This window comes from Lepeophtheirus salmonis, chromosome 8 (genome assembly GCF_016086655.4).
Source record: "Lepeophtheirus salmonis chromosome 8, UVic_Lsal_1.4, whole genome shotgun sequence".
Taxonomy (NCBI): domain Eukaryota; kingdom Metazoa; phylum Arthropoda; class Copepoda; order Siphonostomatoida; family Caligidae; genus Lepeophtheirus; species Lepeophtheirus salmonis.
Genome location: NC_052138.2, coordinates 9,539,582 through 9,567,209, shown reverse-complemented (window position 1 = coordinate 9,567,209; position 27,628 = coordinate 9,539,582). Strand labels below are relative to the sequence as shown.

The 27,628-nt window shown below is 30.9% G+C and overlaps 1 protein-coding gene across 2 annotated transcripts; it reads right to left on the bottom strand.

The window, feature by feature from the left end:
* Positions 1 to 1,416: 1,416 nt before the first annotated feature.
* Positions 1,417 to 24,595, bottom strand: LOC121123626 (uncharacterized). 2 transcript variants are annotated; one of them, XM_071890617.1, is made up of 10 exons: positions 24,428 to 24,595; positions 24,031 to 24,099; positions 9,907 to 10,124; positions 8,999 to 9,098; positions 7,553 to 7,653; positions 7,365 to 7,494; positions 3,856 to 3,968; positions 3,464 to 3,784; positions 2,476 to 2,877; positions 1,417 to 1,863 (listed from the first exon to the last, which is right to left on the bottom strand). In XM_071890617.1, the coding sequence occupies exons 1-10, from the start codon at positions 24,488 to 24,490 to the stop codon at positions 1,512 to 1,514; spliced, it is 1,869 nt and encodes a 622-aa protein (XP_071746718.1). In that variant the 5' UTR covers positions 24,491 to 24,595; the 3' UTR covers positions 1,417 to 1,511. The 2 variants fall into 2 exon arrangements, with proteins under 2 accessions (XP_071746718.1, XP_040574696.1); XM_040718762.2 differs by lacking the exons at positions 24,031 to 24,099; positions 24,428 to 24,595 and adding an exon at positions 11,895 to 12,046.
* Positions 24,596 to 27,628: the final 3,033 nt, after the last annotated feature.

Genomic DNA, 27,628 nt, shown 5'->3' with positions numbered 1-27,628 from the left:
TTCAGATCATTTTTCATTCCCTTTTCGAAGAACGAAAGGTTTAGAGATAAAGTTAAGATTTCTTTGCACTCTTTATTAATTTATTTTTAAGACTATCTAAATGTTGTAGAAACTTTACTTAAATCCCATTCATAACGCTTCATAAAAGCTTATTGATGGAGTACAAAAAGTATTTGCTGGCCTAAAGGATGAAACTTAATATTTTGAATGCTCGTTTTCTCCTTATGATATTTAGGAGAGTGAGGCTGATTAGTGCACGGGTTAAGTTATCAATTAAATGTTGTAGCAAGGTTCTACGGGGTGTGATCCAACCCTTTGTAGGAATAACCACTTATTAGTGATACCTGAGCTATGGCTCTTTGAGGTTTGAGTGACAATTATTTGTTGCTAATTTAAGAGTTAAATGGAGTTAATCGCTTATGTATTCTGCAAGATATTAGTGTGTGAAGTCAAAGATTGGTTTGGGAAGAGGGAATCAATTTATAATCACAAATGCAACATCGAATAGTATTACAGCTATGGGTCCAACAAAGCATGAAGTATGCACAGAAAGCTCACCTACACGTTTTACTCCGAGACAAGTTCATCCCGAGGCAACTTCATTACGAGGAAAGTTCATCGGGAGGAAATTTCATCCCAAGGCAAGTTCCTCCCCCACAATATATATATATTTTGTAATATATCTTAATAAAAAAATCAATATGATGTAGTATTTTATTCTACTTTTAATTCAAAGATTTAATAATTAAGTAATATAACCATTATCTTAGTAAATAAGTTCCTAATCTAAATCAGAAATTATGCTTAAGGAAACTCTTTATGTAAGTCTCAACGACCGAATAAATTGAATATAGATATATTACTCATTTAATTATCACTCTAGGTGGGGATTGTATCAAATTATCAGACTATTATTTGTTATTTTCTGCAATACATTTTGAACTTGTACAAGGAAATTATACAACACACTCATTTTATCTTCTCAAATAACTTTATTATATCATATAAAAACATGTTTTTCCTTGGGATGAACACTCCTTGCAATGAACTTGCATCAGTATGAACTTTCATCACGATAGAATTGCTTCAAGATGAACTTCTCTTGGGTTGAACTTTCCTTGGTATTAAAAAAAGGAGGTGAACTTTATTGTAACCGTTATGAATTGGCTGTGAACAGTTGCATACTGTTTTGAGCTTTGCAAAAAAAAACAAAAAAAAACACATCATATATAAATATCCCTTCTACAAGCTGAGTGACATGCTCAATAGTAAAAAGTGTTGCAATAAGCCCTGCTAATCCCCTCTATATGAATAAATTAATGAGAGGAAATTTATTTTCACGCAAAAAAAAATCCCTCTGATTTGATTTGTGTATTTTTAAATTTTCTTTGAATGAAGTTGCAAGATGCTTACGGGTAGAGTTCAAACAAACTGAGAATAAGCTTTATTGTACATAAATATATCTAGGCACAAAAATGTACGATAATAAATCATGTGCAATTAATGGGTAATTAAGTTATTTTGGGAGATTTTTTCGTCTTTCTATGCAATTTTTTCTTTTGGTCTTCTTCTTTTCGTTTTTGGAGGAAGAATTTGATGGCATAGCGGGGTTGATGTTGTTGCCAAAAGTCTTTGCGCATATTAAGAAAGTTGAGTGCTTCCTCTGCCTCTCGACAAATTTTTTCCTGCATCCCTAACTTAGTTTCATCTTCATCTTCGTCTAAGATCAATGTAGGAACATTTGGACTTTTTGTATACTTTGCAGGATGTGATTTGCTCCGCATTAGATTCTCCAGGTACATTTTATCGTCATTTAATTTCCCCAAAAAATAACGATTGGCTCTTTTCTCTCGTTTCTCCATCCTGAAAAGTAATAATGATAGCTAATTCAAAAGGAAGGAACTTGTCTAATGGTTTTGGGTTTCGATTTAGTAATCCTAGGCCGATCTCATAATGGTATAAGCAAATTTTACAAAAAATACAAAGTGAAGAGACGCGTCTCTTAGCTTGAGGAGATTTTCCCAAGCTAACAAATACCCCCTCCCCCTCAAGATGTCCCTTTTGAGGGTACTAGGAAAATTATTGCCCGAGAGTGAGTATTTTTATAAAACTCTTGAAATTGCTAAAAATCAACGATGTTTTGTCTTAAAGACAATTTAGTTTTTTGAAAATGTATTTGCTTCATGTATTTTTTTTATTTATTAAAGGGCTTCATTTACAATATTAAGCTTCTAATTTGATCATTTTTTTGCCCTTTTGAACAGGTTTTGATTGAAAATAAAGGAGGAAGGTTAAAATATTGACCCAAATCAGCCTAGAAAAAATAAGCTCAGGCCAAACCAGGTTCTGGGCCTAATCTTAACACTACTATTTTTTATGGTTTAGCCACACATTAAGAATGAATATCCACCTCATGAAATCAAAGTCAATTCATAAAATGATTGAGGAACTAACTATACAATTTTAACTACTCACGCTTGTTGTTTCATCATTCGCTTTCGCCTTTTGATAGATAATTTTCGAGCATTGGGACTAATCCCAGCTGAATGTGACTGAGAGATTGAATTCAGCTCCTCCAACTGAAGTGCATTCTCTCCTTTGTTAAACATCTTTGGATGAGTTTTGATGTACTCTAGTTCTGGTATATTGATAACTTTAGGCTCAAGACTCTTGAGAGTCACAAAACCGATAATTTCTTCATCCTCACTCAGTGAACTACATGAGAGCGTGGAGAGTGACGAGGAGGAGACATATCTTGATGTTGAAGCTAAATCATCTTCCCCACCCTTGACACTGAATTTATGTTCTGTGTCTCGTAAAAGGATATCATCACCAACATCAAGAAGTGTTGAGGTTTCAGTGTCTTCAGTATTTTGACTATAAAAAAGATTTTTTTTTTTTGAGTAGGGTAGTTGTGTGTATTATGATAGCGTATAATCAGGCTCGGAGATTGAGAAAAAAATGAGCACCGTCGATGCTTTTCTTTTCATTTTTGGGGAAATGAAAAGAAAAAAAATAAACATTAACAGAGAAACTCTGTAAACCCTTTATTTCTTTTCTCCTTTTTCATTGCCCTCCAAAGACATCTTTTAATTCAGGGGCATGGCTAAAAAAAAGTGGCAAAAACTAATCATCAACTAAGTTCAAATTTAATTTATGACCAAAATTTAATTTCAGTCATTTTTCCTCGTGATGTACGCAATTTTAGTTATTGATTAATTCATGATAATATCAGCTGACTTTTGTTAGTTAGAGCAGCTGCTATGATCATGAATCAATCAATAACTAAAATTGCGTACGTCACGAGGAAAAATGACTATGTGACGTCATTACTGGTACATAAAAAATGACATCTCATGAGGGAATAAGTGTCTTAAAATGGAGAAATGATTTTTTTTAAAGGAACAGATGTACGCAATAGGCATGATGGGGGCCCAGCCTGCTTATAAAGAAAATTACTTACTAAATATCAGACCCTCTATCGTAAACTCTGTCTCCTAATAATGGAGTTGTTCTGGAATCATCCCCCGAAGCTCCTCTTTTTAGATCATTCTTTTGCTCGTTTCCCATGATCTCCTTAATAATATCCTCTTCGTCCCAGCCATTTGCCTCCTTCTCTTGAAATATCTCAATCATCCGAGTTTCTTTTTCAATTTGGGAGATTTCATGCTTCATTGAATCAAAATTAAAACCAAATTTCCTTGAGAGGCAGTTAGAAATTGCATCACGGGATTTTCGAATCCCAACAACAAAAGAGTTTAATTCTGGTCTTAATTGCAGTCCTCTTTATAGGGAAAAGTTACAATTAATTAATTATTATATAATTATATTTGAAGAATCTTATTATCGATTTACCTATAGAAATATTTTAAGGCATGTTCAAAATTTCCGAGTTGATACATAGCTTCAGCTTTAGCTAAAATCCCTCGGACACAATTTGGATCAACTTCAAGTGCTTCTGAAGCACACTAAAGACATAAAAATATAAATGTGCATTTTAGATAAAAACATATCAAATGTGGGGAAAGTCCCCAAACTGCAAGTCCAATGTCTTTGGTATCAAGTTGATTTTCAAGTCCAAGCTCTTAAAATACGGTTATCGAGTCTTATCGGACTTCTTTAGAGCTCTATTCAAGTCCATAATTGTTTTTTATTTGTCAATTTGAATACAAAACTTTTCTAAAGGTAGTCCCGTATAATAAATTAGTTGTAATTCGGGTTGCAAAATTCCATATATTTTCAAACATGGAAACTTTATTTAATGGAGATTGGTTATACCTCGTTATTTTCTCTTTTATACTCCATCATTATATGAGGACAGTCTTCTACCAAATGCACCCAGGCTTCCTTTATAATTGCTGCATTGTCAGTACGTAGAGCAAAAATCCATGGTAATTTATCATATTAATCAAATCATCCGCTATGACATGGTTTGAGATTCGACACCGGTTTCACTGCCAAAATTGGGAAATATCAAGTATCGATTTCTTATAAGTAATACATGTTTTCTAAGCCAGAATGTTATGTAGACTTCAAATTTAAAGTCACAAATACAAAATATACAATGGTTTTTTAGATATACGCATTTTTATAAAGGTATGTCTAATCTGACGGAAATAAAAATATATCTTCAGCATTTTCTACAAGTGAATCAATTAGTCAAAATACTTGTGGTTTTGAAGACCTGTAGTTGTTCTGTGACAAATTGGACCTTGATTTAATCAATATCAAGTTGCTGCTAGTCATATGATTGTGCAATATTACGCGTTACGAAATATGGATATTTTACTCAAAAATTGAGTTTATTTTGCTTCGTAATTTTTTTTTTTCAGAAGTATTAAGAAGTTTAACTCCAATTGGGTATTATTTTCATAGAGAAGTATATCCTGGGCATAATCGATTTACTTTTCAAGAATATTGCTCATTCTGTATTGTTTTTTTGTTTTTTTTGCAGCCTTTCATAATGAGATAAATCGTAAAAAAACTGAAATAATAGAGCCGATAGGAGAAAATTACACGCATCACCTAAAATATACTATTTCAGGTACAAACTATCAAATTTTGAAGTATATAGCGCCAAACGTTTTTATGTACTATTTATTTATTTTTTTCACACGTCAATAGAATTAGTGGATAGGCATAATATTTTTATTTTTTTAATGTTCCGGTACAAAAAATAGTATAAATTAAATATCAATTTAAAGCTTATTACAATTTTGAATAAAATGATATGTAAATCAACCCTATAGTCCTTTCCTATCAGTAGATATGCCTACCGAAAGCCAGGAATTTATCAAAAAGTGTGAATTTTCGATTCCATTTGTCACTTGATACATATTTTTAAAGGGTCATTGCACAAAGTTATGAAAGAAATAACTAAACAAACAGTTTTATTTTAAAGTCCTAGCCACTATTATCATTTGAACTTAAATAATGGTTATTTTAATGGAGATTGTAGATTCTAAAGGTCTATAAAATTGGGATTTCAAAATTTTTGTCACGTCAAACTGTCATTTTTGGAGAAAATTGGTCACATATTCAAATTTCTTGGTTAAACGACACAAAATACAGGATTGAAACTTAAAAATCATAATCTACATACATTTTTACCCTAGAAAAGACTAATTAAACAATTCTTAATGTTTATTTTCTACCCCAAATATTGTTCTCATACTTTTGGCTGTGAAACCGGGGTCGAATCCGAAACCATGATCTAAATAAACACCTGTGTGTATGTTGTCCCTGTGTTTATGCTCTTGTAAAACAGCAGTTGATGTGTGGTAACTATATAATAAATAATTCCATATCCCCGAATATTTGACCATCCTTTGGATAAAGTTAAAACTCAATAACTTGCTACTACCCATGTATTTAACTGAAGAAAGTTAAGACTCCCACCCCTCTTTTGCGGCCCTTAAAGTGTTTTTTAAAAGGCAATGCGCAAAAAAAAATTATCAGGGTAAAGTTATAATTAAAATAACTGTAGTAAGAAAATTAATATTTTTTCTGTTATTCTGACGATAAAGATATATTTAAGATGAAGTGAAGGGGTTGGGGTTGAATGGGAAGGAATCTTCAGTGTACTCAGAAGATCAGTATCTAATGATTAGAGTATGAACTAAGGAAATCTAAAGTATTGTCCTTTAAATGTATACGGAAAATTTCAAAATCGCATAACCTACTCATTTGAAAATTCGAGAAATTTCCATCGAAATTTTCGGAAACTTTCCACATCTTTTTAAGTCTAGTTGTAATCATTCAAGAGTCATGAACAAAATCAAATCAAACTATAAGATATATAGCATATTCCTACTCCAATTGCGTATTTTTACTCTATTAAATTTACTTTGAAGATTGCTAACTTTATGTCTAGTCAAAAAATTGAAAGGATTGTCACGCAACTTGTTATAAAATATTATTAAGTCCAGTCAAGTTTTGAGTCCTTAATTTTGAGCCTTAATTACGTCTATTGTTGTGTAGGTCCTTATTTATTGGGTCCAGTACAGTCTTAGGACTGTCAAACCAGTCCTTGGAATTTTGTCTAAGAATGTCGATAGTTTTTCAGAATAATCATATAACAGAAAAACACCCTTAATGACGTCACAAGGATGGATTTTACCTTCTTTAACCGACAAGTGGGACTGGATAGGAATGTACTGGACCCAAATAAAGACTGATACCACGGACGTCCGCAGGATTATATTTGGGGGTATATTAGTTTATGAAATTTTTTGAAAAAAAATCCAAAAATTTCAAAAATTAAACTATAATAACAACTATTCACAAAAATAATTTTTTTGGGAAAAAATTATAAAAATTAAATTTTAAATATTCAATTTTTTGGAAAGAAATTTCAAAAATTCAGTTATTCAAAAAAATTACGAAAATTACAGCTGTTTACATCAAGGTACATTTTTTCCAAAAAATTTCAAATATTATATTTTCTAGTAAAATGACAAAATTTTCAATCTGGTCAATAGTTATCTTTAAATAATTCTCCATTGTATAAGAGAACCTGCAGACATGCATTGTGCGTTAAATTGGAGTCTTTTGACTTGAAGGATGTCGCAGATTTTAAAGTAAGGATGCCAATATACTTATGTTAGGCATTTTATTGTTTTGAGTTCAGAACAAATATGTTATTATTTATCAAATAATCAGTAATAGAGCCCACAACCAAACTTTATATCTTTTGAAAAAAAAAGGAAGTGATATGATGGTTTGTTACAAAAATAGCCTCAGGTCAATTCAAGCCTCAAGTCTTAGATTTTAAGCTAAAGTAAGGTCTAATGTTTTCAAAATACAGTCTCATGTCCCTAGCTCTCAGATCTATACATATGTCTATAATATAGTATATTTCTTACGTCATTTGCCTGATCATACAAGGCCATTTTAACAAAGCAATTACTTTTCATCACTTTTAAATTAATGTTGTCAGGCTCTGCTTCCATGGCCCGAATAAAATAAGTTAAAGCCCGTGCAGGGTCTCCAGACCTAGAAGTGAGATATATGTAGATATGAAATAAATTTGTTAACTCCACTTGTGATTTACTTAAGTTCATGCTGTCCCTGGAGAACTAGGATGTAGATGTCAATCTCCTCTTCTTCATCCTTGTTTTCGAGCTTTTGATGTTTATCACGTCGGTGTTTGTTCTACGTTGGTGAATTTGTTATAAATAAGAATAAATAAGTTTTTCTTAATACATTATAAAACATTCTAATTTAAATATTACACTATGCAACAACATTCAGGTCTTGGAACGCACATTGAATAAAAAAAACCACATTTATTGTTGTTATTTAAACCGTAAAACAGGGAATGTCCTTTAAAACCTTCAAATACTATAGGTCGGGTCTTTAAAGTCTTTTTTTTTAAATCACGTTTTTTGAGTATAGTCACGATTCAAAGTCATATTTCAAAGTAAATTAACCTTAAATGTTCCATGAAAATTAGTGATAATAACAATTGATCAAAAACATTGCATTATTCAAAAGATTAATTATTTAGTTAGTTATTTTTAATACAGATCCTAATGTTTTTGATCATACAAAAGTCAAGTAAAATGAAGGACCCTATAAATAAGTTTTGATGTATGAGGATATGGCTTTGATTTCTACTACATTATTCTCCGGGAATAACTCTGGATGAATATATATCTATTATTAAACATATAAAATTTGGAACATTAACATCACATTGGGTTACTAAACCTATTAGATATGAAGATACATAACAAGAGCCAATATTTTTTGCATATTTTTTTCAATTGCTTTATATTATAGCTAAAACTAACGATTAAGTTTTATGTTACTACTGAAAAAATTTGCCGATAATTTTTTTATTGTTTTTTTTTTTTTTTGTTTAACTTTGAATTTTCTTATAGAATATTTAATAAATAATTAATAAAAAGGTTACGTGAAAAGTTCAAAAATTAAATAGGAATATTACTTATTCAAATGATCAATAAATAGAGATGAACCATATTTAAATTGCGACTAATCTCCTTGCCTCTAAAATACAAATAATTTATTACAATTAGTAAAATAATACACTTAATTATATTTAATTTCGCTATTTTTTTCACAGAACCTTACATTGCATATTTTTTAAAACCTTTCTACATATAAGAAAACATTGAGTTAAACTTAAAAATTAATCTCAATACTCAACTTTTGTATGACTCAATATATTTTGTAGGATCTGTATGAAAATAACTTATAAAATACGTATTTTTAGAAAGCTGGAATGTTTTTAGAAATTGTTACTACCCTTCATTTCCATAGATATAGTTATTTCACTTAGAAATACAACCTTGAATCGAAATTATACAATTAAAACGATATTTTTTTAGAAAGGCTTTAAAAGGCAAATTGTTTGATTGATCTGATGGTCATTTTTGTTTTAAATAAAAATAATAAATGTGGGTTTTAGGTCGGGAGGGGCAGAGGGGCAAAAATACTGTTGCATAGAGTTATATAGAGCTTGTTTGATTTTTACCCGAAATTCTTTTCGAATGTCTTTGGTCCCAAGTACGACAGCAGCAGCACGATCCCGATCCACATAATACACCTCAGATGCCTTATCTCTATTTTTTACCCTTAAAATAATTGAAATATAAAATTAAAAACAGTCAGTCAACACCTTAAAAAAAAAAAATCAAATTCACCACCCTGAAAGAGCTCAGCATTTTTGGGCCCTGACAGAAGTATCTTAGTTTGGTTATAATTACTGAGAGCAAAGAGGAATTCCCTCACAGGGCCGTGACTGTGATTTTTCTTGACGGGGCGGGAGGGTGCGTATTTACTTTTTTAACAATCTATATTAGGATTGTGTTACTCCTTATTTATTTGGTACAGTCCAGGCTAGTCTTAGAAGGGGTTCATGAGACTTTCGGTCCTTCAGACCCTCAGTACTAGAACCAATTAAAAAAAGAATCAATAAAGTTAAGTGACGTCATCAAGGACACAACTTTATAAGTTTTTAGGACTGATAATCAGAACTGAACTGGGCCAAACTGAGGCTGAACTAGACTGGAGTCTTCAGTCCTAAATAAGGACCGATACAACACTAATCTATGTGTATATTAAATGTGAATGTATGTGTTTGTGTGTCAAGGAATCACGGCAAAACCAATTAATGGATCTTGCTGAAATTTTTAATGTAGGTTTTAAGGCTCAAGAGATGCTTCTTGTTTTAGCCTTCAAGGCCATGGTGGCCTTAAAATAGCCTTGTTCTAAAAACTAACTTTTTGACTAACAAATGAATACTTCATGTAAATAAAAAAAATGTAATATAAAAAGATTGCAAAATTCTAAGAATTATTTTTGCTGCATGATGCTATATATCTATGCCCACCTTTTCTTAACACTAGAACGACGAGGGTAATCACTACCCTTTTCCCTTACCGTGTTCGATTTCTTGCATCCACCTCTTTTCTAACCAATTGATATGCCACGTTTTTTCTCATACGCCCAGCATCTGACTCCTTTTTATGCTTCTTGGCAGTGGCACTTACTCGTACGGAGGACTTTCGGCGCTTTTTCATGAATTTGCTACTGATGTCTCCCGAACTGCGTCGGGAGTCAGAATTAACCACAATGGAGGGTCTTCTCTCACTCATGACCTATGTATGTAGGTGGTAAATAAGAGATCATAATTTTCAAATATCAAAATAGAGTTGATTTCATGATCAAAGGGACATGATTGAATTCGGAACAATTTTATATTAGAGGGGGGATATTGAGAAAGGTACAAAATATTAAATATATGCTATTGTAATCGGTTGTAAAAATAATGTAAAAAACATAAATATATATTTGACCTTGTTTTGAATGTCAATAATATTAAGAAATGATTAGTTTTTTATACATGAATAGTATTTCAAAATATGTATTACATGTTCAGTTACTGAATGGTGAGATGAAACAATTTATGTAATTTCTAGTATTATATAATGTTAATATACCGTTTTTATACTCTATGGCGTCAAAACCTGTCTGCCTTCCCTAGAAATTGGTACGGTACATCAAATTAAAAATTATAGCAAACGAAAATTCATGATGGGACAACATTGTATCTCTATTAACCTTCGATCAAATTATTTTTATGGCATATAGGAGAATAAGAAAAAGGAAAATAATAATACTATCTGGAGAAGGACAGGCTTTAAACAAGTAACACTGTTTCTGAAGAGAAATTCTTGTTGGTCAACTCATATAAACAATGTACAATTATGAAACTATAAAATTTGTCGTAGTTGTAGTTCATATCAACATCACGTGATACATATTTAGGGACGGATACTCATTATTCAGGAATTAAATAATAATAATAACAGTTAAGGAAAAGAAAATTATTTCCTTATATTACCAATTACAAATTAGCAGGCCAGCTAAATAACACACCAGACTTACACCAGTACAACAGTAAAGTTCGAACCGATTATGTACAACACCCAAAAAGGAAGCAAATATGTCATGTGGCAAAACTTCCTCGAGGAAAAATTACCAGAGGCGAAAATGTTCGCGACAAAATTACCCCGACCCGAAAATAAAGTGTATCTAATAACATGATAAATCATTGAGCGATAATGTTAACTACTCCAATTAATTTAATTAAAGTTTTTAACTATTTCATCCATTTTACACTCAAAGTACTTTTATGAATTTAAAACATAGGGAAAAAGTAATTCTTTATCTTAACAGGATATGAACAATATGAGTTTTGGGTTTCAAGTGAATATAATTTGTTATTCTTAGAGTAGAAGCATTAAATTTATATTTTTGATACAAAAGCTTACAATACAAATTTTGGGAATCAAGTAAGTATCCATCAATTTTGAAGAGGTTGCGTGTATTGTATTAAATAAAAGCTACAATATTACATTTCTTTTGCTAGCGTTGCACGCCTCAGTCCTCACATTGAAAAAAAGAAGAATCCAAGAGTTTAAAAGGAAAAAAATAATTTTTTACTTGAACAGATCATTAAATTCTTAAACTTCGAGTAAAATTTACTAAATTTACGAATAAATTCTAAGCAAGGCATTCTCTATACAAATAAAGAGTTCCATAGAGTCATATTTAATGTTTTAGGAGCATTCTAAACAGTATTGGCGATAAAATCTTGATTCAAAAGAATGAGAAACATTTGAAAAAATAAAATTTATCAACAAAGGGGTACTTAATATCTGTTGAAACTGGGATATTATATACCCAAAAATGTTGTTCAAATGTCATTAGATGGGTTTATTGAGCGCATTGTAAATATCTTGTAAGAAATATTCATTTTTCCATTATTATCTTCACAGAATATTTTAATAGAAGTCATAAAATATTTAACCTCAATTAAAAATGAATAAAAAAGATAGCCGTTCTCAATGACGTCACAATTTTACCTTCTATTTTTTTTTAATGTTCAAAAGTGGGACTGTCAGTAATTCTTATGTTCTATATAAACACAACAACACTATTGAAAAGTATCACACAACAAAAGAGCATTAATTGATAATATTTTCTGTTCAACTCCCTTCAAATAAAAGTATACACTGATCTCTAAGCTCTAGAAAAGAAAGAAAATAGAAAAATGTCAAAATGTGGAATAAATAAGTATAAAATATAACGTGATTGTTCCTTCAGTTTTTAATGTATGTTAGCAGACACGTAAGTTCTATATGAATATATTTTAACCTTCTAGGAGGAGTTTAAAATAGTCCACAATAAGAAAATATTTATTGATTGATTGAGAAGAGACTGTTGTCCTCTAAAGAAGGACTCTTGGATATACCCTACAAACATTTACATGCTCAACGCCCGCATATAGCTAATTAACCTTCAATTATTATAGTTAGTTTTATAAATATGTCTACTCTGTTATGTTCATCTTTTGTTCGGGAAGGGATTTTTCATTTTATTTACTCTAACACTCTTGAAAAGATCCATCTTAGATTTATTGTTTTGCTTTTTTAATGTTCCCTTATTGGTCAGATGGAGTTGCACTCATTAAAGTAGAAGGAATCATTAGAGTATTACATTTACTCCATCATATATAGGAAATCTCTTTAAAATCAATAATGTGCATCATTAATAACAAAAATTGAGTCATTTATTTAGATGCCTTGTTTTTTTTTTTTTTTTTGAGTTGGCAAACTCCGGTTTCAATTTTCTTTTTCTACACTATTGTCATTATTAGATATTTCCTGAGGAGTGAGGTTCTTTATCTACTAGAGACAAAATATCATTTATACATACGAAACCGGATCAAATATTTGTCTGTGCTCTTCAAAAAAGAAGAATACCCCGGAGGATTTGTTGCGGAGATATAATTGTAATTCCTTGTTGAGTAAAATTTAGAATCTATATCGAAGTCATTCTTGTAGATATCCTCGTTTATCCTCCTTCCACCTCTCATCAATGCTGTTAATTTAAAAACATATTTTCTAGGAATTTTATCATAAATTTTACAATTTTGAATAAAGATTTGATTCATATAATTTTATATTAACATTATGTATATGTTAGGATCAATGTGTCTGAGATCTCTCAATCAGTGGCAATGATGGCTTCGCGGCCCGGCCTGGCACTGGCTAAGGATGTAATCCTCTGGCATGGCTTCCCAGTGATGGATGCCGATGGCTTTGAGGGTCTCGTTGTTTGGATGACAGACACTGCAGGCCTTCCTCTTGACATGCATCCAAAAAGGTGTAGTCAAGGGAGTTGGCATCAGGGCTATTGGGAGGCCAAAAGTGTAAAAAAAGAGTTCAAAAGAGTCTTGTAACAGAGGAGATGGGTTTATTTCATTGTCAACAGTGGTCTCTCCACACTCACAAGGTTCTTTACATCCACTTTTTGATAGCTCTCTGGATAGTAGTGTGAAACCCCCAGGTCTTATGGATTGAGGATATTGGCCTGCTCTGTTTGGTCATTTTTACAGATTATTTCTTTCTCTCCAATGATTCGGACTTGGTGGCTCATGTAGACGGTGCTCCTGGAGACGCCCAACTGCTTGGAGGGCACGGATGGAAATTCAAAGATCAGGTTTGTTTTGTTTTGTAACTAATATTAATTAATTTCAATCTCTCTATGATAAGAAATTGTCACGAGAGACCCCATTTTATTTTGCAAACTGCCCAACAGGTTATGCAGGTGGAAATCTGATCTCTAAGAGGGATTTGTCATTTTTTTACTGTTTACTATTAAGTTTTTGAAAATTTGTGAGCCTACTCAAATATAAAAGCTTTTTGATGTATATAGAGTATCTTAAACACAACTGGAACTCATCCATGTATTTTATTATACAGATGGACGAATTATTTATTTGTGGAAAAGAATGAATATGTTCTCAAATATATTAATCAATTGCATAGTACTTAATAAATACTACTGATCCCATGTAGGTAGACAAGGAGTCACTGATTGGATATCAAATAATTAATATGTGTTCTTGTCAAATTTCTGACTAATTATGACTTATCAAAACGTTCATGTTCAAAGCGATTGAATCATAGGATCAAAATATTAAACTTTTACAAACACTTTAATCGAATAATATTGATTATTATATATTCTTATATTCACAGTTCTTTTTAGGGGGTAATACTAATAATCTATTTTGGTATTGATTATTGACATTTCCATAAGCCAAGTTATATAAAACTCCCTTTAAATCCGTTTAACGAGATTCTATTGCTAAAACTTTTTGGTTTGCAACTTTTTTGTTGTTATACAAATGTTTATTTTAAAGAATTATAATTTGTATTTTGGACAATTTTTATTCCAGTTTCGGTTAATTTAAAAGCTCATTTGCTTGCTTTTAAGGCGTTCTTTGTTTTCCCCTTTTCTCTTCTTTCAATGTGGGACGTACGTGTGGCTATCGATATAATATGCAGATATTGAATTTGTATAAGAGAGCCAGGAGAAGGCGGGAGTGAGACAAATTATATTACTGAATTAAGACCATTGTTAATATCAGCGCCTTGGTAATTCCTCAGATTACCAATTCAAAAAAATAAAAAAAATGGGACATATTCATGGGCATCCTTATATTTATCTTAGGCTCTCCTCCAAGAACACAAAAAAATTGCCAATGAACTTCTCACTACTCCCAAACAAGGAAGTTTGAAAGTTAATAAGCCACCTGAAGAATGCTCTGATGCTATGAAAGTATCATTTGAATATTTAAAGCCTTCTTTGGATGTATCTTTTGGGACTATTGAAGAGCATTTAATACCCCAACAAAACATAAATGTGTCAGTACAGACAGATATATATAATGAACAGCTTCTTCATTGGGGAAGGAAAAGAAAAGACTTCCCATGAAAATAAATAGACTTGAAAAAAAAATGATAATGAAGAGTCAGTTTGACCAAAAATGCATCTAAAAGAAGTGAATGTAAAGCTTATAAATGTAAATTAAGTAAATTATTTTCACAAAGTCAAGTCAATGTTCTAATGAATGAGAATATTAACGTCAGACTTAAAAAATGGACGGAGGAATATATTCAGAGGTATCTCATTCTTAGATCAATGACTGGAGGAAAAGCCTATAAATATCTTCAGAAGAAATTCCCCCTTCCCTTGCCAGTTTTATCCACATTAAGGAAATGGATTGCCTAATTTAAATGTGGTCCTGGAATTCAATACAAACTTTTGGACATTTTAAATAAACAAATGGATAGTAAATATAGGAATACATTATCGTTATGGTTAATTATAATTAATCATTTTCAATAGTAGGAAGCTTGTTGACTCCAAAATAAACTTGTGTGGATTTGGTAATCATATGAAGAAACAGGAAGAGGCTCTTAAAAAGATGAAAGAGACAATTAAATGTATCCGGGGAATTGGTAAAGGAAATAAAATGATTCCTTTCCAGCGTGGAATTTTGATTTCCATTGCTCTTTAGAAAACTTATTCAATGACCTGAAGAAAGAATCTAGAATCAAATACATACTTACTTCTAGGTTAAATCAAGATTCTCTCAAAACTTTTTCTCGCACTTGAGGGCTTTGGGAGTATCCAACGACCACCCAACTAGTGTTGATTGTATCAATAGACTAAGACTAGTTGTTCTTGGCCAAGCCGACTGGCTTCATATTGGGTCAACATCAGTTCGATTAGAAGAGGTAAAAACCTCATCAATGGATAATTTTCTTGGTTGTTTAATTAAGGAAATAGAACCGGAAAATAAAGGAACAGATTAGGAAGAATATGAAGATGCTTCACTTTTAGCTGCCGAGTTGGCTATAAATCCGGATCTGGAATTCGAAGCACCGTCAAATTCTTCCTCCTCAGTCTATGACAGTAGACTTCAAGGATTGGGTTATATCACTGGATACTTGGCCAAGAAGTTTTCTTCGAAATATCCTGAAATCGGTTTCAAGACTAGAGATGATCCTTTTGTGATTCAGATATGACACCGTGGATATATGCATTATCCAAAGGAGGACTGACAAAACCTACAAATTCCTTCCTCACTCAGATAAAAAAATTTGATGCAATCTTTGAAGCATATCATGGAAAGGAAATATTGAGATAACCTAATGTTATTGAGACTTTAACATCAATTCTTCAAAGTTCAGCTCCAGATTTCCACCAAGATATTATTAGAAAATACGCTCGTCTAAGAACATTTATAAGAATTAAGGCTCTGAATATTAGTATAAATTATCAAAAAAATAATGAAATTTGTAGAAAATTAAAGAAATTATCCCATGATATTTAATTTTTTTTTGTTATAATAAAAACCCTTTATTTCGTAAAACTCTGTATGACTCTCTTTAATTTAACTTGATCCCAAAAATTAGTGAACCGGGCCGTATTTCTGGTGGGCACGCTTGAAAAGTTCAGAAGAACATAGCTGAGTATATATACCTTGATCTCAACTACTCTTCATATTTCTTCACTCATCAGCAAAGTTGATAATATTGTAGAGAAAAACGCGTGCAAGGAGAAGGGAGTGAGAAAGACATATGGTATCATTGTTTAAAATACTGATGTGATTATCATCTGCCTGCTTTATTATGATTTTTGAGGGTATAACAAAAGTATTTATATGCAAAATGTTTAATAAAGATATACTACGTATAATTGACTTAGACGTTTTTTGTCCGTTACAGTAGATTTGAAAACGTCACACTCCATATAATTGTAATTCATTATGAACCTTATTCTCAGAATAAAAGCTAATGAAACGACAAAGTAGAGTTTTTCAAAATATATTTGAAGTTCCAAGTTTAAAAAGAAGGCTTAAATTAAATATAATCTACATACTAAAAAATAAACCACATTTATACATTTATGTTAAATATACAAAATCAAACAATTAGAGTCATATAACTAATAACAATAAATTATAAATACAGAATATTGAAATAATAGATTGATCCAAATAATATTTTCTTGTTCTGGCATGAATTCAGTTAAATATGTCCTAACTTTAAGTTGATAAACAAAAGCCAGACGTGGAGTATAATAAAAAAGAGCATCACCCTTTTCTCCAAATGTGGAAGTTGATATATACACTTGTGCACATGATAGATATATCTCAACGGATGAGATCTAAATAATTATTAATAATAAAGTCAATGTCAAAATCATAAAATTAGACAATAAATATACAAATAAAAAAATGTTAGAATTAAATCAATCGTAAAGATTTAGTGCAAAAGATAATTATATAGTAATATCCGGCGATATTACTCCTTATTAAAGGCATCAAAAAGATCTCCCCCCATTATTTATATTTGTGTAACAACATACTATTGTCATGAAGAATACGCACAATTGCTAATTATAATACTATACCCAATGTAACTACCCCCGTTGTTGTGACCATTTAAGCAGTTGTTTTTGCCTTTTATGAGTTTTCTGAGCACCATTTCTTGGCGCTTATCAACCATAGCTAATCTTTAAGTGATAAAAAAGTAATATTTATTGACTATGTAATATTGGAAAACCATATGATCATACCCAAGTCTTTAAGTGAAGAAACCAAAGTCATATAAACTAGTTGTGAACCACCCAAAGCTACTTCTCCCGTTGTGACCATTTAAGCACTTTTTTTGCCATTGAATGAGTTGTGTATCATAATTTTGGATAATTTTGGCTAAAATAGAATCATATTTTATGATTACATTTAAAAAAAAATGAATACTTACTGTCAGATGGTACAAAATTCAGAGTTCCATTTCGTAATTTGGTGTGGATGACTCTAAACATGCTGAAAATTATCTTAACTTCACAATTTACAATGGGGGTATTTCTATAAATTACATCATTACCAACATCCTTCATTAATTTAATGATGGTTCCTCGGGAATGGACGTGTTTACCCGTGTATTTCTCCATAAATTTTTTGAACGAAGGATGATTAGCAATGGATAAGGGTATGTTACATATAATAAGCATATTTGTGAGATCAAAGTTAAAGACTGACTTGATGTATTCATCCTTAACTTGATTTTTTAGATGAATTTCCATGCTGTTGGTATTAGATGAGGATAATGAGTGGTGTGGAATTCTAGACAGGGGACTAAAGGCACATTTATATCGACAAATCCGACAAGCCATCTGTTTCTCGACCAGTAAGTATTTCCAAATTCCTGGGCCTCCATTTTCAGAAATCCAGACAAAAGGCGACGTTATTTTAGGCATTTTATTCAGTTCCCTATCGACTATTAGCATCTAATATTATATTAATATTGAATAATATAGGCGGGAATGATAACGTTCTTGATAGAAGAAGATGTATATTATTTAATCAATGAATCCATGCGTATTTATTCTTTTCTCCTCGCACGCTTTTCTATTCTTACCAAAATTACCACCCTTAGTTATAACTGATGTATGCATGAAAATTAAGGGATCTGATAAGCTTAGCGTATCATCTATTACAAAAGTGAAAATAACTGAATTAAACACTAGTGGAAGGTTAAAGGATGAAAAAATGATTACATCTTTGTTATCAAAATTTGGTTCAGCTATTGAACAAACCCATCAAAGTACCCACCTTCGGCAAGAGTTGCTCATCTTAAACGGTATAACGAAATGAGGGTCCAAACTATGAAGTTGTGATCGAAGCAAATCCAAACGCCATCCCAAAAAAGTTTCCAAATAGTGGTCAGTTAGTTACACTCAAATTTGACAAAGCAAGGCAGCACTGGTTTCAATACTTCAGCGTCGGACATACTAAGTTGTCTTGTAATGCAAAAAGAGTTCAGGCTTTTGCAGATGAGAGTATTTTTTATGAAAAAATTAATGAACGTATATTGTCAATTAATAGGCAACCTCAGACAGAAGATTGTGAAATTACCACCCATAAGAGTGTTGGTGAGTTAGAGCTAATTATTAAGAAAAATAATTATCTAGGAAGTGTTGTCAACGAAGAGCTTTCTAATGGAGATGAAGTGAGTACTGAAAGTTCTACTGCTTTAAATGTTCACTATCATCAGACGGAAGAAACAATAAAAACAGTCTTTCCTGGTGGGGATAGTGATCAATGGGGAAGAAAAAAATACTCAAAATCCATAGCTTTGATGTAAATCAAAGATCAAAAATTAAAATTTTTCAGGATCATTTTTTTTTAAAATTGAACAATGGAAACTATTATGCAGAAAAAAAATTTGAAAAAGTTATTTTAAAATATTACAAAGTTTTTCAATGGGGAAGAAAAAAAACTCAAAATCCATAGCTTTTCACAAAAATTAAATTTTTTGGAATTTTTTTTTTTAAATTCACTATTATGCAGAAAAAAAAATTTGAAAAAATTTAAAATATTACATTTTTGTCAACGAAGAGCTTTTAATTTTTTTCAGAAAACCACAACTATACAAAAAAAATCAAAAATCTATAGTTATTCACAAAAAATTAAATTTTTGGGAAAAAAAGTCAAAAATCTATTTTTTTGTTCTGCTGCATAATTAGATTGAATAACTTTTTTTTGAGGAAAAAAACTTTTAACCCTATTTTGCCAAAAAAAATTTCATCCTAACCAAAACAAAAATCTACACTGCTTACATCCCTACCAATGAATGATCAAGTGGATGCTTATCATAACTTAAGAATGTAATGATCATTTTATATTTCAGATTCCTTCCATGTGCTTTCATACCCTACTGTACAATGAGAAGGACTCAACATTTTTGTCCTAACTGTCGCCTACTTCTTGGTGAACATGTCTCTTAAATCGAAAGCGTTTAAAAAAATTGATAAGTTGGAGAAACTTAATATATTTTTGTATCCAATGGTCATTATTGTAAATACAAATCAAAGTTAGAACTGAATTAAAATTACTCATTTTTTCATCTTCAATGCTCAATGAAATTATGTAGTATGGGCCTACTTTTTGGGTACTAAGGATGGAGATCACAATAATTAATTTTTTCCTTTATGCAGAATCATCCTCAGAGCTAAAAGTGTAATAACTTAAGTTTTGAATCCCTTCATTTTGCGGATATTCATTCTTTTCTTCTTTTTTTTTTTCATTTGCTCATGACTATAATTTGTTTCTAAATAGATTAAGGTCTTGTAAACATAAATGGTTTGAAAAGTTTTAATGCCTGCAAGGTCGAAAAACATTTCGAAAATGAACATATAATGTATTACTTTTTTAAAGTTTGGCAAATATATTTTATTTTCTTTGACTATTCTGCGATTTAGTCTCATTGTATATTAATATTGGGTTCTTAATTTTTTTAAACCCTTCGCTTTTTAAACCTTGGGATAAACGTTTTAGATACAATGAAGCCCAGAAGTATTGAATCTAAAAGGGAATTATTCATCAAGGGGAAATTGTATCCGTCTGGAAATTCAATAAAAGGTCTATGTTATGTCTTCTAAAGTCAGCATTCTTAAATGAAAATAATCACATTACTTATTTGTTTTAATTTGAAGTTGAATTAATGTTGAATTACAATTATTTCTATAAAATAATATTTGAAAAACGTATAAATTTATTGTATCAAGTTATAAATACTCATTTTCATACTACTATGTGGCCAATTTTTGGTTTGAATAAAGGGATATAGTTTACCCCTGTTTGTTTGCACATCATAATCTCTTTTTCTATCTCGATTAGTGACACTGCATTCAATTATCGAATGATTTTAATAACACAATACAGCAGCATTTTTGCCCCCAGGCTAAAAACCACATTTATTATTGTTGTTTAAGCCGTAGAACACGAATATGTCCATTAAAACTTTAAATTCATGAAGGTTTGGCCTATAAAGACTTTTTTTTAATCAAGTGTTTAGGGTATAACTAAGATTCAGTGCCATATTTCGACATGAAAAAACGATGTATATGAAGATCAAAGTAAATAATAAATTGATAAAAACTTTTCAATATTTAAAAAATGAATTATTTATTACCTTCTCTTGATTATATTTAATAAAAAATGTATATAACCACCAAAAAATTGAGTAAAATGAAGGACCTAACTTAGATGCTAATATCTTTTTTATTTTTTCTTCAAATGCTTTATATCATAGCTGAACTTATAGAATAGACCGTATATTTCAATTTAAAAAATTGCCTTTAAAAAAGGTCGATTTTGATTGATATATGGCCAATTAAGTTTATAATATCTATCAAAAAAATTAAATATAATAAGCTGGTTAAGTTGCGTGAATATACATTATAATAATATTCCGACAAAAAAAATTACATAAGAGTCTAATAATTACATAATCTACTTTATTTTTACACATTTTAGACGCCATGCTTCACTAATATATCATTATTCACAGTTAGTAAATATTAATCAATTAATTTGAATATGAATCATCTATTAACTTGTTTTAATTCCCTTACATATAAATTATGTAATTAACTAGACTCATAATTAATCAATCAAAATCGACCTTTTTTAAAGGCATTTTTTTTTAAAATTGAAATTATTAAGAAAAAAACTTTATAAAACTTTTTTATAGGTTAAATTAATATCTTTCATCGTACATTAATGTCAAATAAGGATATATGCTGTTTTTTAATCTTTATTGATGAAGTAAATAACTTTAGTCTCCTTTCAAACTTTGAACTAGATGTACCACCTAAAGATAAAGTCGTAAGAAAGTGAAATTTTGCATTGGTTTCTTGCTTACCAAATCCCAACATCGAACAAAAAAAAGAGAACCAAAACACCCTATTAGACGCGTCAAATTTTAACATAACATGTCTGCTATTATTTGAATCTATTTAAAGGTTACATTTAAAAAATAAACCAAAAAACTTAATGACGGATATATAATACTCGATTTTAACCATTTTCACAAAATTACTCACACCAACTCCCTCAAACGACTGTTACATAACAGCTGCGCGTCCAAAATGGCTGAAACTTTGGTGGTGAGTAATTATCAACCGATGTTAGATAGTTGTGACTAACTTCTATTTACGATTGCTGCCATCTTCACATTGGGGTCGTAAACATTTCAGACCACCCTCGTAAATGTGCATATACAACATAAAGTATCAATGTAATTCAATAATTAATCGAAATATAAAACCTGAGATTGCATTTTTTTTATCGTTAATAAAATCATGCTTGAAATTATTTTTACTTAATCCTGTTGTTCTTTATTGTAGTTTTTTTTTTTTTTTTTAATTTTGTCACTACACATACATTTGTGCCAAAGTTATGTACAAAGAAAATTTATCGAATTAACAGAGATTTAATACGCTGTTATATTGGAAAAGAAACAGAAAAAAAAACCCATAATCGTAATTAACCAATTAATCCAACCATGGAGTTATTATTCAATCATTGCTAGGAATTATACACATATTAAATAGAGATAATTCGAATTCAACCAATCAACATTCAGAAAACTGATTAGGAGAAAAGAAGCAGAAACATCCAGAGCTGACCACAAAGTACCAAGGAAACCCGGCACTTGGTATTAATTTCGACCTAACATCCTGTGCGACAAGGACTTTTACCAGCTGTTTTCTGGCTCAATCCAACATGGCCCTGTGCTGTAAATCGGAAATTAGCCGTCATCAACTAATTCATCATAGCTAATTCTTGTTTTTTTACCTTGTAACTCTTTACATTTACGCTGTCAAAATTTACAGACGGGACGGGTTACAGAGGGGGAGAATCGCTGGGGGAAGTGTGGTGAGTTACAGGGAGACCACGTTGAAAAATAAAATTGAGAAAAAAGGTTTTTTATCTTTGTTAGGTTGGAAAATTTTCAGACCTCTCTCTTATGTTCACCCTAAAGTGAGGAACCAAGTGCCAAAACACAGACCATATAATCATTATTTGTTCCATTATAGTTCCCTATGAGACAACTTAATTCCCCTAAGGCGTTGATGCTGTTTTAAATATTAATCTATAAAAACTAGACAGCTTTAATCAATTCACTCTTTTAATAGAATTTATTAGGGAAATTATGTAAAGGGAAGGAAAAGTTGCATACGTCATGAGGGAAAATGATAAAGTAACGCCATCTTTGGTATCCCAAAAGTGACATCTCTCGGTGAAAAAAGTTTTCGCGTAGGTCTGTCACATTTTTCTAAGCTTGAATCGTATCTCACACTTTTTTCTATTTTAATGAACTATCTGACATCATAAAAAAATTAAAATACTCCACAGTGTGAATGCCTGAAGAACGTTTTGAAGTTAAATAAATAATATTTCACCACAGAAGGCATTATAAATCACGTTCACTTAAATTCTCTGTATGCCCTCAAGAAAAGAACTAGGAACAAATTCTCCAAAGTATATTCAAAACTATTATTCTTTGCAAGAGTTTATTGAAGGAACTAAATGTAAACAAAGTTTGTTCATGGTTCCTCTACAAAAGGTTACGTAGTTGATGATGGTCCAGGTGTTACGAAATTTATGTCATAGACTGGACAATAAAGCCTTAAGTAGAATATCACAAATCTTGTCTTATTTTATGCGACTTATGATTCAAATTATAAAATGATTGAGTCTTCATCTACCTAACATGTATGTAGACATGTCTACTTAATTGAAGAAGCGAGCTATTCATTACATAGTTATAAGATGTTAATCAATTGTTTATGAGCCCAATGTGGGAAGTAAGTGTACATACTACATATTTAATATTTGACAAATGTTTTTAAATTGCTCTTAAACATCATTCTATGCATATATTTTATTCTGTATTTGGTATTTAATTCCTCTGTAGTTCTTAATTTTTTTCTTTTACAAACTATTTGTAATGTGTCTTCCACCCCAAAATCAACAATCACAACGAATATAAGAAGATATACTGTAAATCAATGTCGTCACTAAACCCCCTTTTTTTAGAGGGACTTGAGTTTCCCCAAAAGTTTCTGAAGCCCCCCCCCCCCAATTTAATTTTATAATATTTTATATATGAGTCTGTTTTGATGTTATCACATATAGAATTCAAATGAGCAAATAGAAATTTAACAAGTAGACCTAAAAATAATCAAGTATGTTTTTATGATATCTTTTTGGGCCTCCAAGGTCATTAAGAGCCAATTTTTGACCGAAATATTATATCATTTTCCTTCTCTCTTTTTAAATCTCCCTACCTTCTTCTCTTTCATCAGGCGCCATTTTAACTGCTCAATTTCTTGGAATAACTCGCTCACAAATTCGCTCTGAAATCAATCGATTGTTATGTAACAAGTTACGCCGTCTTATTGAAACTGCATGTTTACCAAGTCCAAACCTTGCAATTGGGCCCAAAAAAATTAGTTATTTTTGTTTAATAATAATGCTCTTAAAATTGCAACAATTGAGCTTTTATTTTGATAATAAATTTCAAATATTAAATTCAAAATCCAAAGCTATTCACAAAAAAATTATATTTTTCCAAAAATTCATAGCTATTTACAAAAAAATAATAAAAGAAAATTTCTCTCCGGTGCATAACTTGCGCGAATGACCTTTTTTAAGAAAATAATACTAAAATAAAGTAATTTTTACCCCTATTTTCTCGTAACTTTTTTTTTCATCCTGACCAAAAAAATTCTTGTAAAGAGCAAACATTCCTCAATTTCGGAAGGAAGAGCTACAGCCCCTCCAGTCCACTCCCTCCAGACGCCTCTGATAGATTACATAGAGATTAATGTATGACCCATGATTCTTTGAATTAAAAAGATTCTCAGCATTACATATTAGTACTACATATTGTGTCGTATTTTATCAAGACTCGCCCACTTCTTGTGAAGTGAATGATGTTCTCAAGAAAACTCTTTTTTATCTCTATAACATATTATAATGTAAGTCATTTGTTGAGTGATTTATTCATGGGGTTAGAAAAAAAAAAAAAAAAAAAACATCATCGTATGTCATTTTTTTGGCCTTGTAATATATTATAAATAGTTCAATGATGATAAGTTGTGAAATTGAGGGTTTAAAAACTGGAATTACTAAGATTCTACATACGTAGCCCGTCAATTAAAAAGCAAGCTAGAATGATTTTCTTTGAATGATCGTCAGTTCCTATAAACAGATTATTTATATAAATACTATTGGGTGTGTTGCAAATTGTACTTAAAGTAGCCAAAATTGATTTTAAGATGAGTGAGAAATTGAGAAGATTTTGTTTGAAAGACTATATCGGCGTCATTATAAGAATCTGAAATCAAATAAGGGTTTTAAACTATAGATAAAATTATTGGGTATCTACTCTCATCCCAGAATTGTGTCTTCAAAACCTATCGTGTACCTAAATATGTCCCTGAAATGTTGGGCTGTATTTATTCACATTTATATGATGTAGAAAAATTAACTGAGAAATTTGAGAAATTAATTTGCTATTTTTGAGTAATTCTCTTCTCGATAAAAAAAAAGATTACACCAGGGAACAATTAGGGTGGGAGGGGGGAGATTTGTACAAATGAATTGTAGACAATAATCGAATAGAATCAAAACTGATCTCAGTTTTTCTGTTAATCATATGAATTCTAAAATATCTGGGATTCCATGTTCCATTTTGTAGTGATCCCATTGTTTGTGGGAGTGTACTAGCAAATAGTCAACATTATTATGAAATTTACATGCCTCGTAAAAGGAAGATCGAGTCAATCGAAGGAAGATACTTCTAACTTGATCATTTATGTCAAGAGATGTTCGAATTTGGATTCAAAATTCCACGGGGAACGACGAGAGGAGAATTCATCCCAAGAAAACTACCAGACCTCATAAGGTAGTAGAGTGAACTCCTTCCTAGGAAATTTACCAGGATCAAAAAAATTTTTTTTAAACATATCTTTTTTTTAAACTCTACATTGAATATTTTTTTATACTATGAGCTATGATATTCCTCATCAATATGAATGAATAAGTTATAAGGTCAACAGAAGGCTGTCGTTTATCATAATTTTTGGAAAATGGAAATATATCGAGTTCAAGATACAGAATCAATAAAAAAACTTTTACATAATTTTCATTAATCTAACTTTTAATTTGGGTTTTGTTTTAAGGGTAGAAAATGGATTTGAACGATAATAGTCCCGAATTACTATAATCCCAGATATTTTAGAATTAAGATAATTTAGAGAAAAACTGAGATCAGTTTTGGATTTTGAACTCAAAGATCAAGGTTGTGCCCTTATCGGTCTAGCGGTTCCGACTCTTAAACTGTTAGAACCAGAACCGACAAAGTCGAACCGAGATCGTAATATATTGCTTATATGAGTACATATTCACAACCTGATGGAACAAAATTTATTAATAAACCTTTAATTACATATTTAAAATCTATTATTGAAGAACTGGTGTTACAATATGAGAACAAAGCATATGAATGTACATTGTACAAGGTGTTCTAGATAAATGTGGAACAATTTAAATCGCTTATATCCCGGCTTATATAGGTGTTATCATAAAAAATTCATTTAGTTCCGATGTAGTCAAGTGTGCTGTTACTAAACAGACAAAAAATAGAAAAAACCTGTCGACACTTAGAGATGTTGCAGATCAGAAGAACTGTTATATAATATGTATATAAATTGCGTCGCGCAGGATTAACTCCACATGATAGTATCAAGTGTCTTAATGTAGTGTTCTACGAACACCCCCAACAGACGGAAGTAACGGACAGGAGTAAAGCCAATAAGAAGACCTTTTGATTGGGGGTACAATCATACACTAAATATATATTCCATAAGGGATTACACTTAAAAAGGATGAACATTGACATAACTATTAAAATATATCAATACGTAAAACAAAAGGTACATTACTATCTATTTAAAACAAATCCCTACGTCATGAGCTAAAAGTATATAAAAGGCACATATACATAACACTTAAGTTATCAAAATGTACAGTTCACTAGATTTGTGATGAATTTGACTACGAGGAGAAGACCCAGAGTACACATCACAAAGGTCAGAAAAAACAATTGCTTAAGTTCGTAGCATGGATCAAAAAGTGCACCGATGCAAATTGGAACACCCCCATTACCAAGCTCGCAGGCTCCAAGATCAGGAACGTGAGAAAGACAACCATCACAGGAGCCACAAGTGTTGACCTGGGGTATCTTTCTAGTCTCAGGGCTGTCAAACATCTCATTGGGGACAATAAGACCAGCACTGGCATCAGTGGCAACACAATCATCAACTTTATGAAATTAACAGGAGGATTCTTGAGATTTTTTCTGGTGAGAAAATTTTCATGGTTGACCTCTCATCCAAGGGGGGATAAGGGGCTTAGGAGGGGTAGTGATTACAATATTAAATTTCAAATTTCGTGAACAATCGCTGGACAAAATATATTCATTAACAAATGTTTTTTGGATGATAATGTCGAGGACGAATACCAAAGGAAACAACTTTTTCTAAGTTCATCGTCTGACTAAATTATTATTTTTTTTTTTTCACAATAACCGAGTACAAATTAGTAATGATACGATTAATTGGAAATCGGAGAATCAGGTTTTTTTTTTGTAATCGGAATCAAGATCAACATCGGGAAAATAATGTTTAATTTGCGATTCCGATTATTATTTATAACTTTTTTAAGTTATAAAAAAAAAATAACCCGCCCCCACCCATACTAACAAATTTTATCATTTTACTAGAAAAATTTAATATTTGAAATTTTTTTTTCAAAAATTTGAAATTTATTTTAATTTTCAAATTTATATCCGAAAGATATATTTATCTGTAGATAACTATA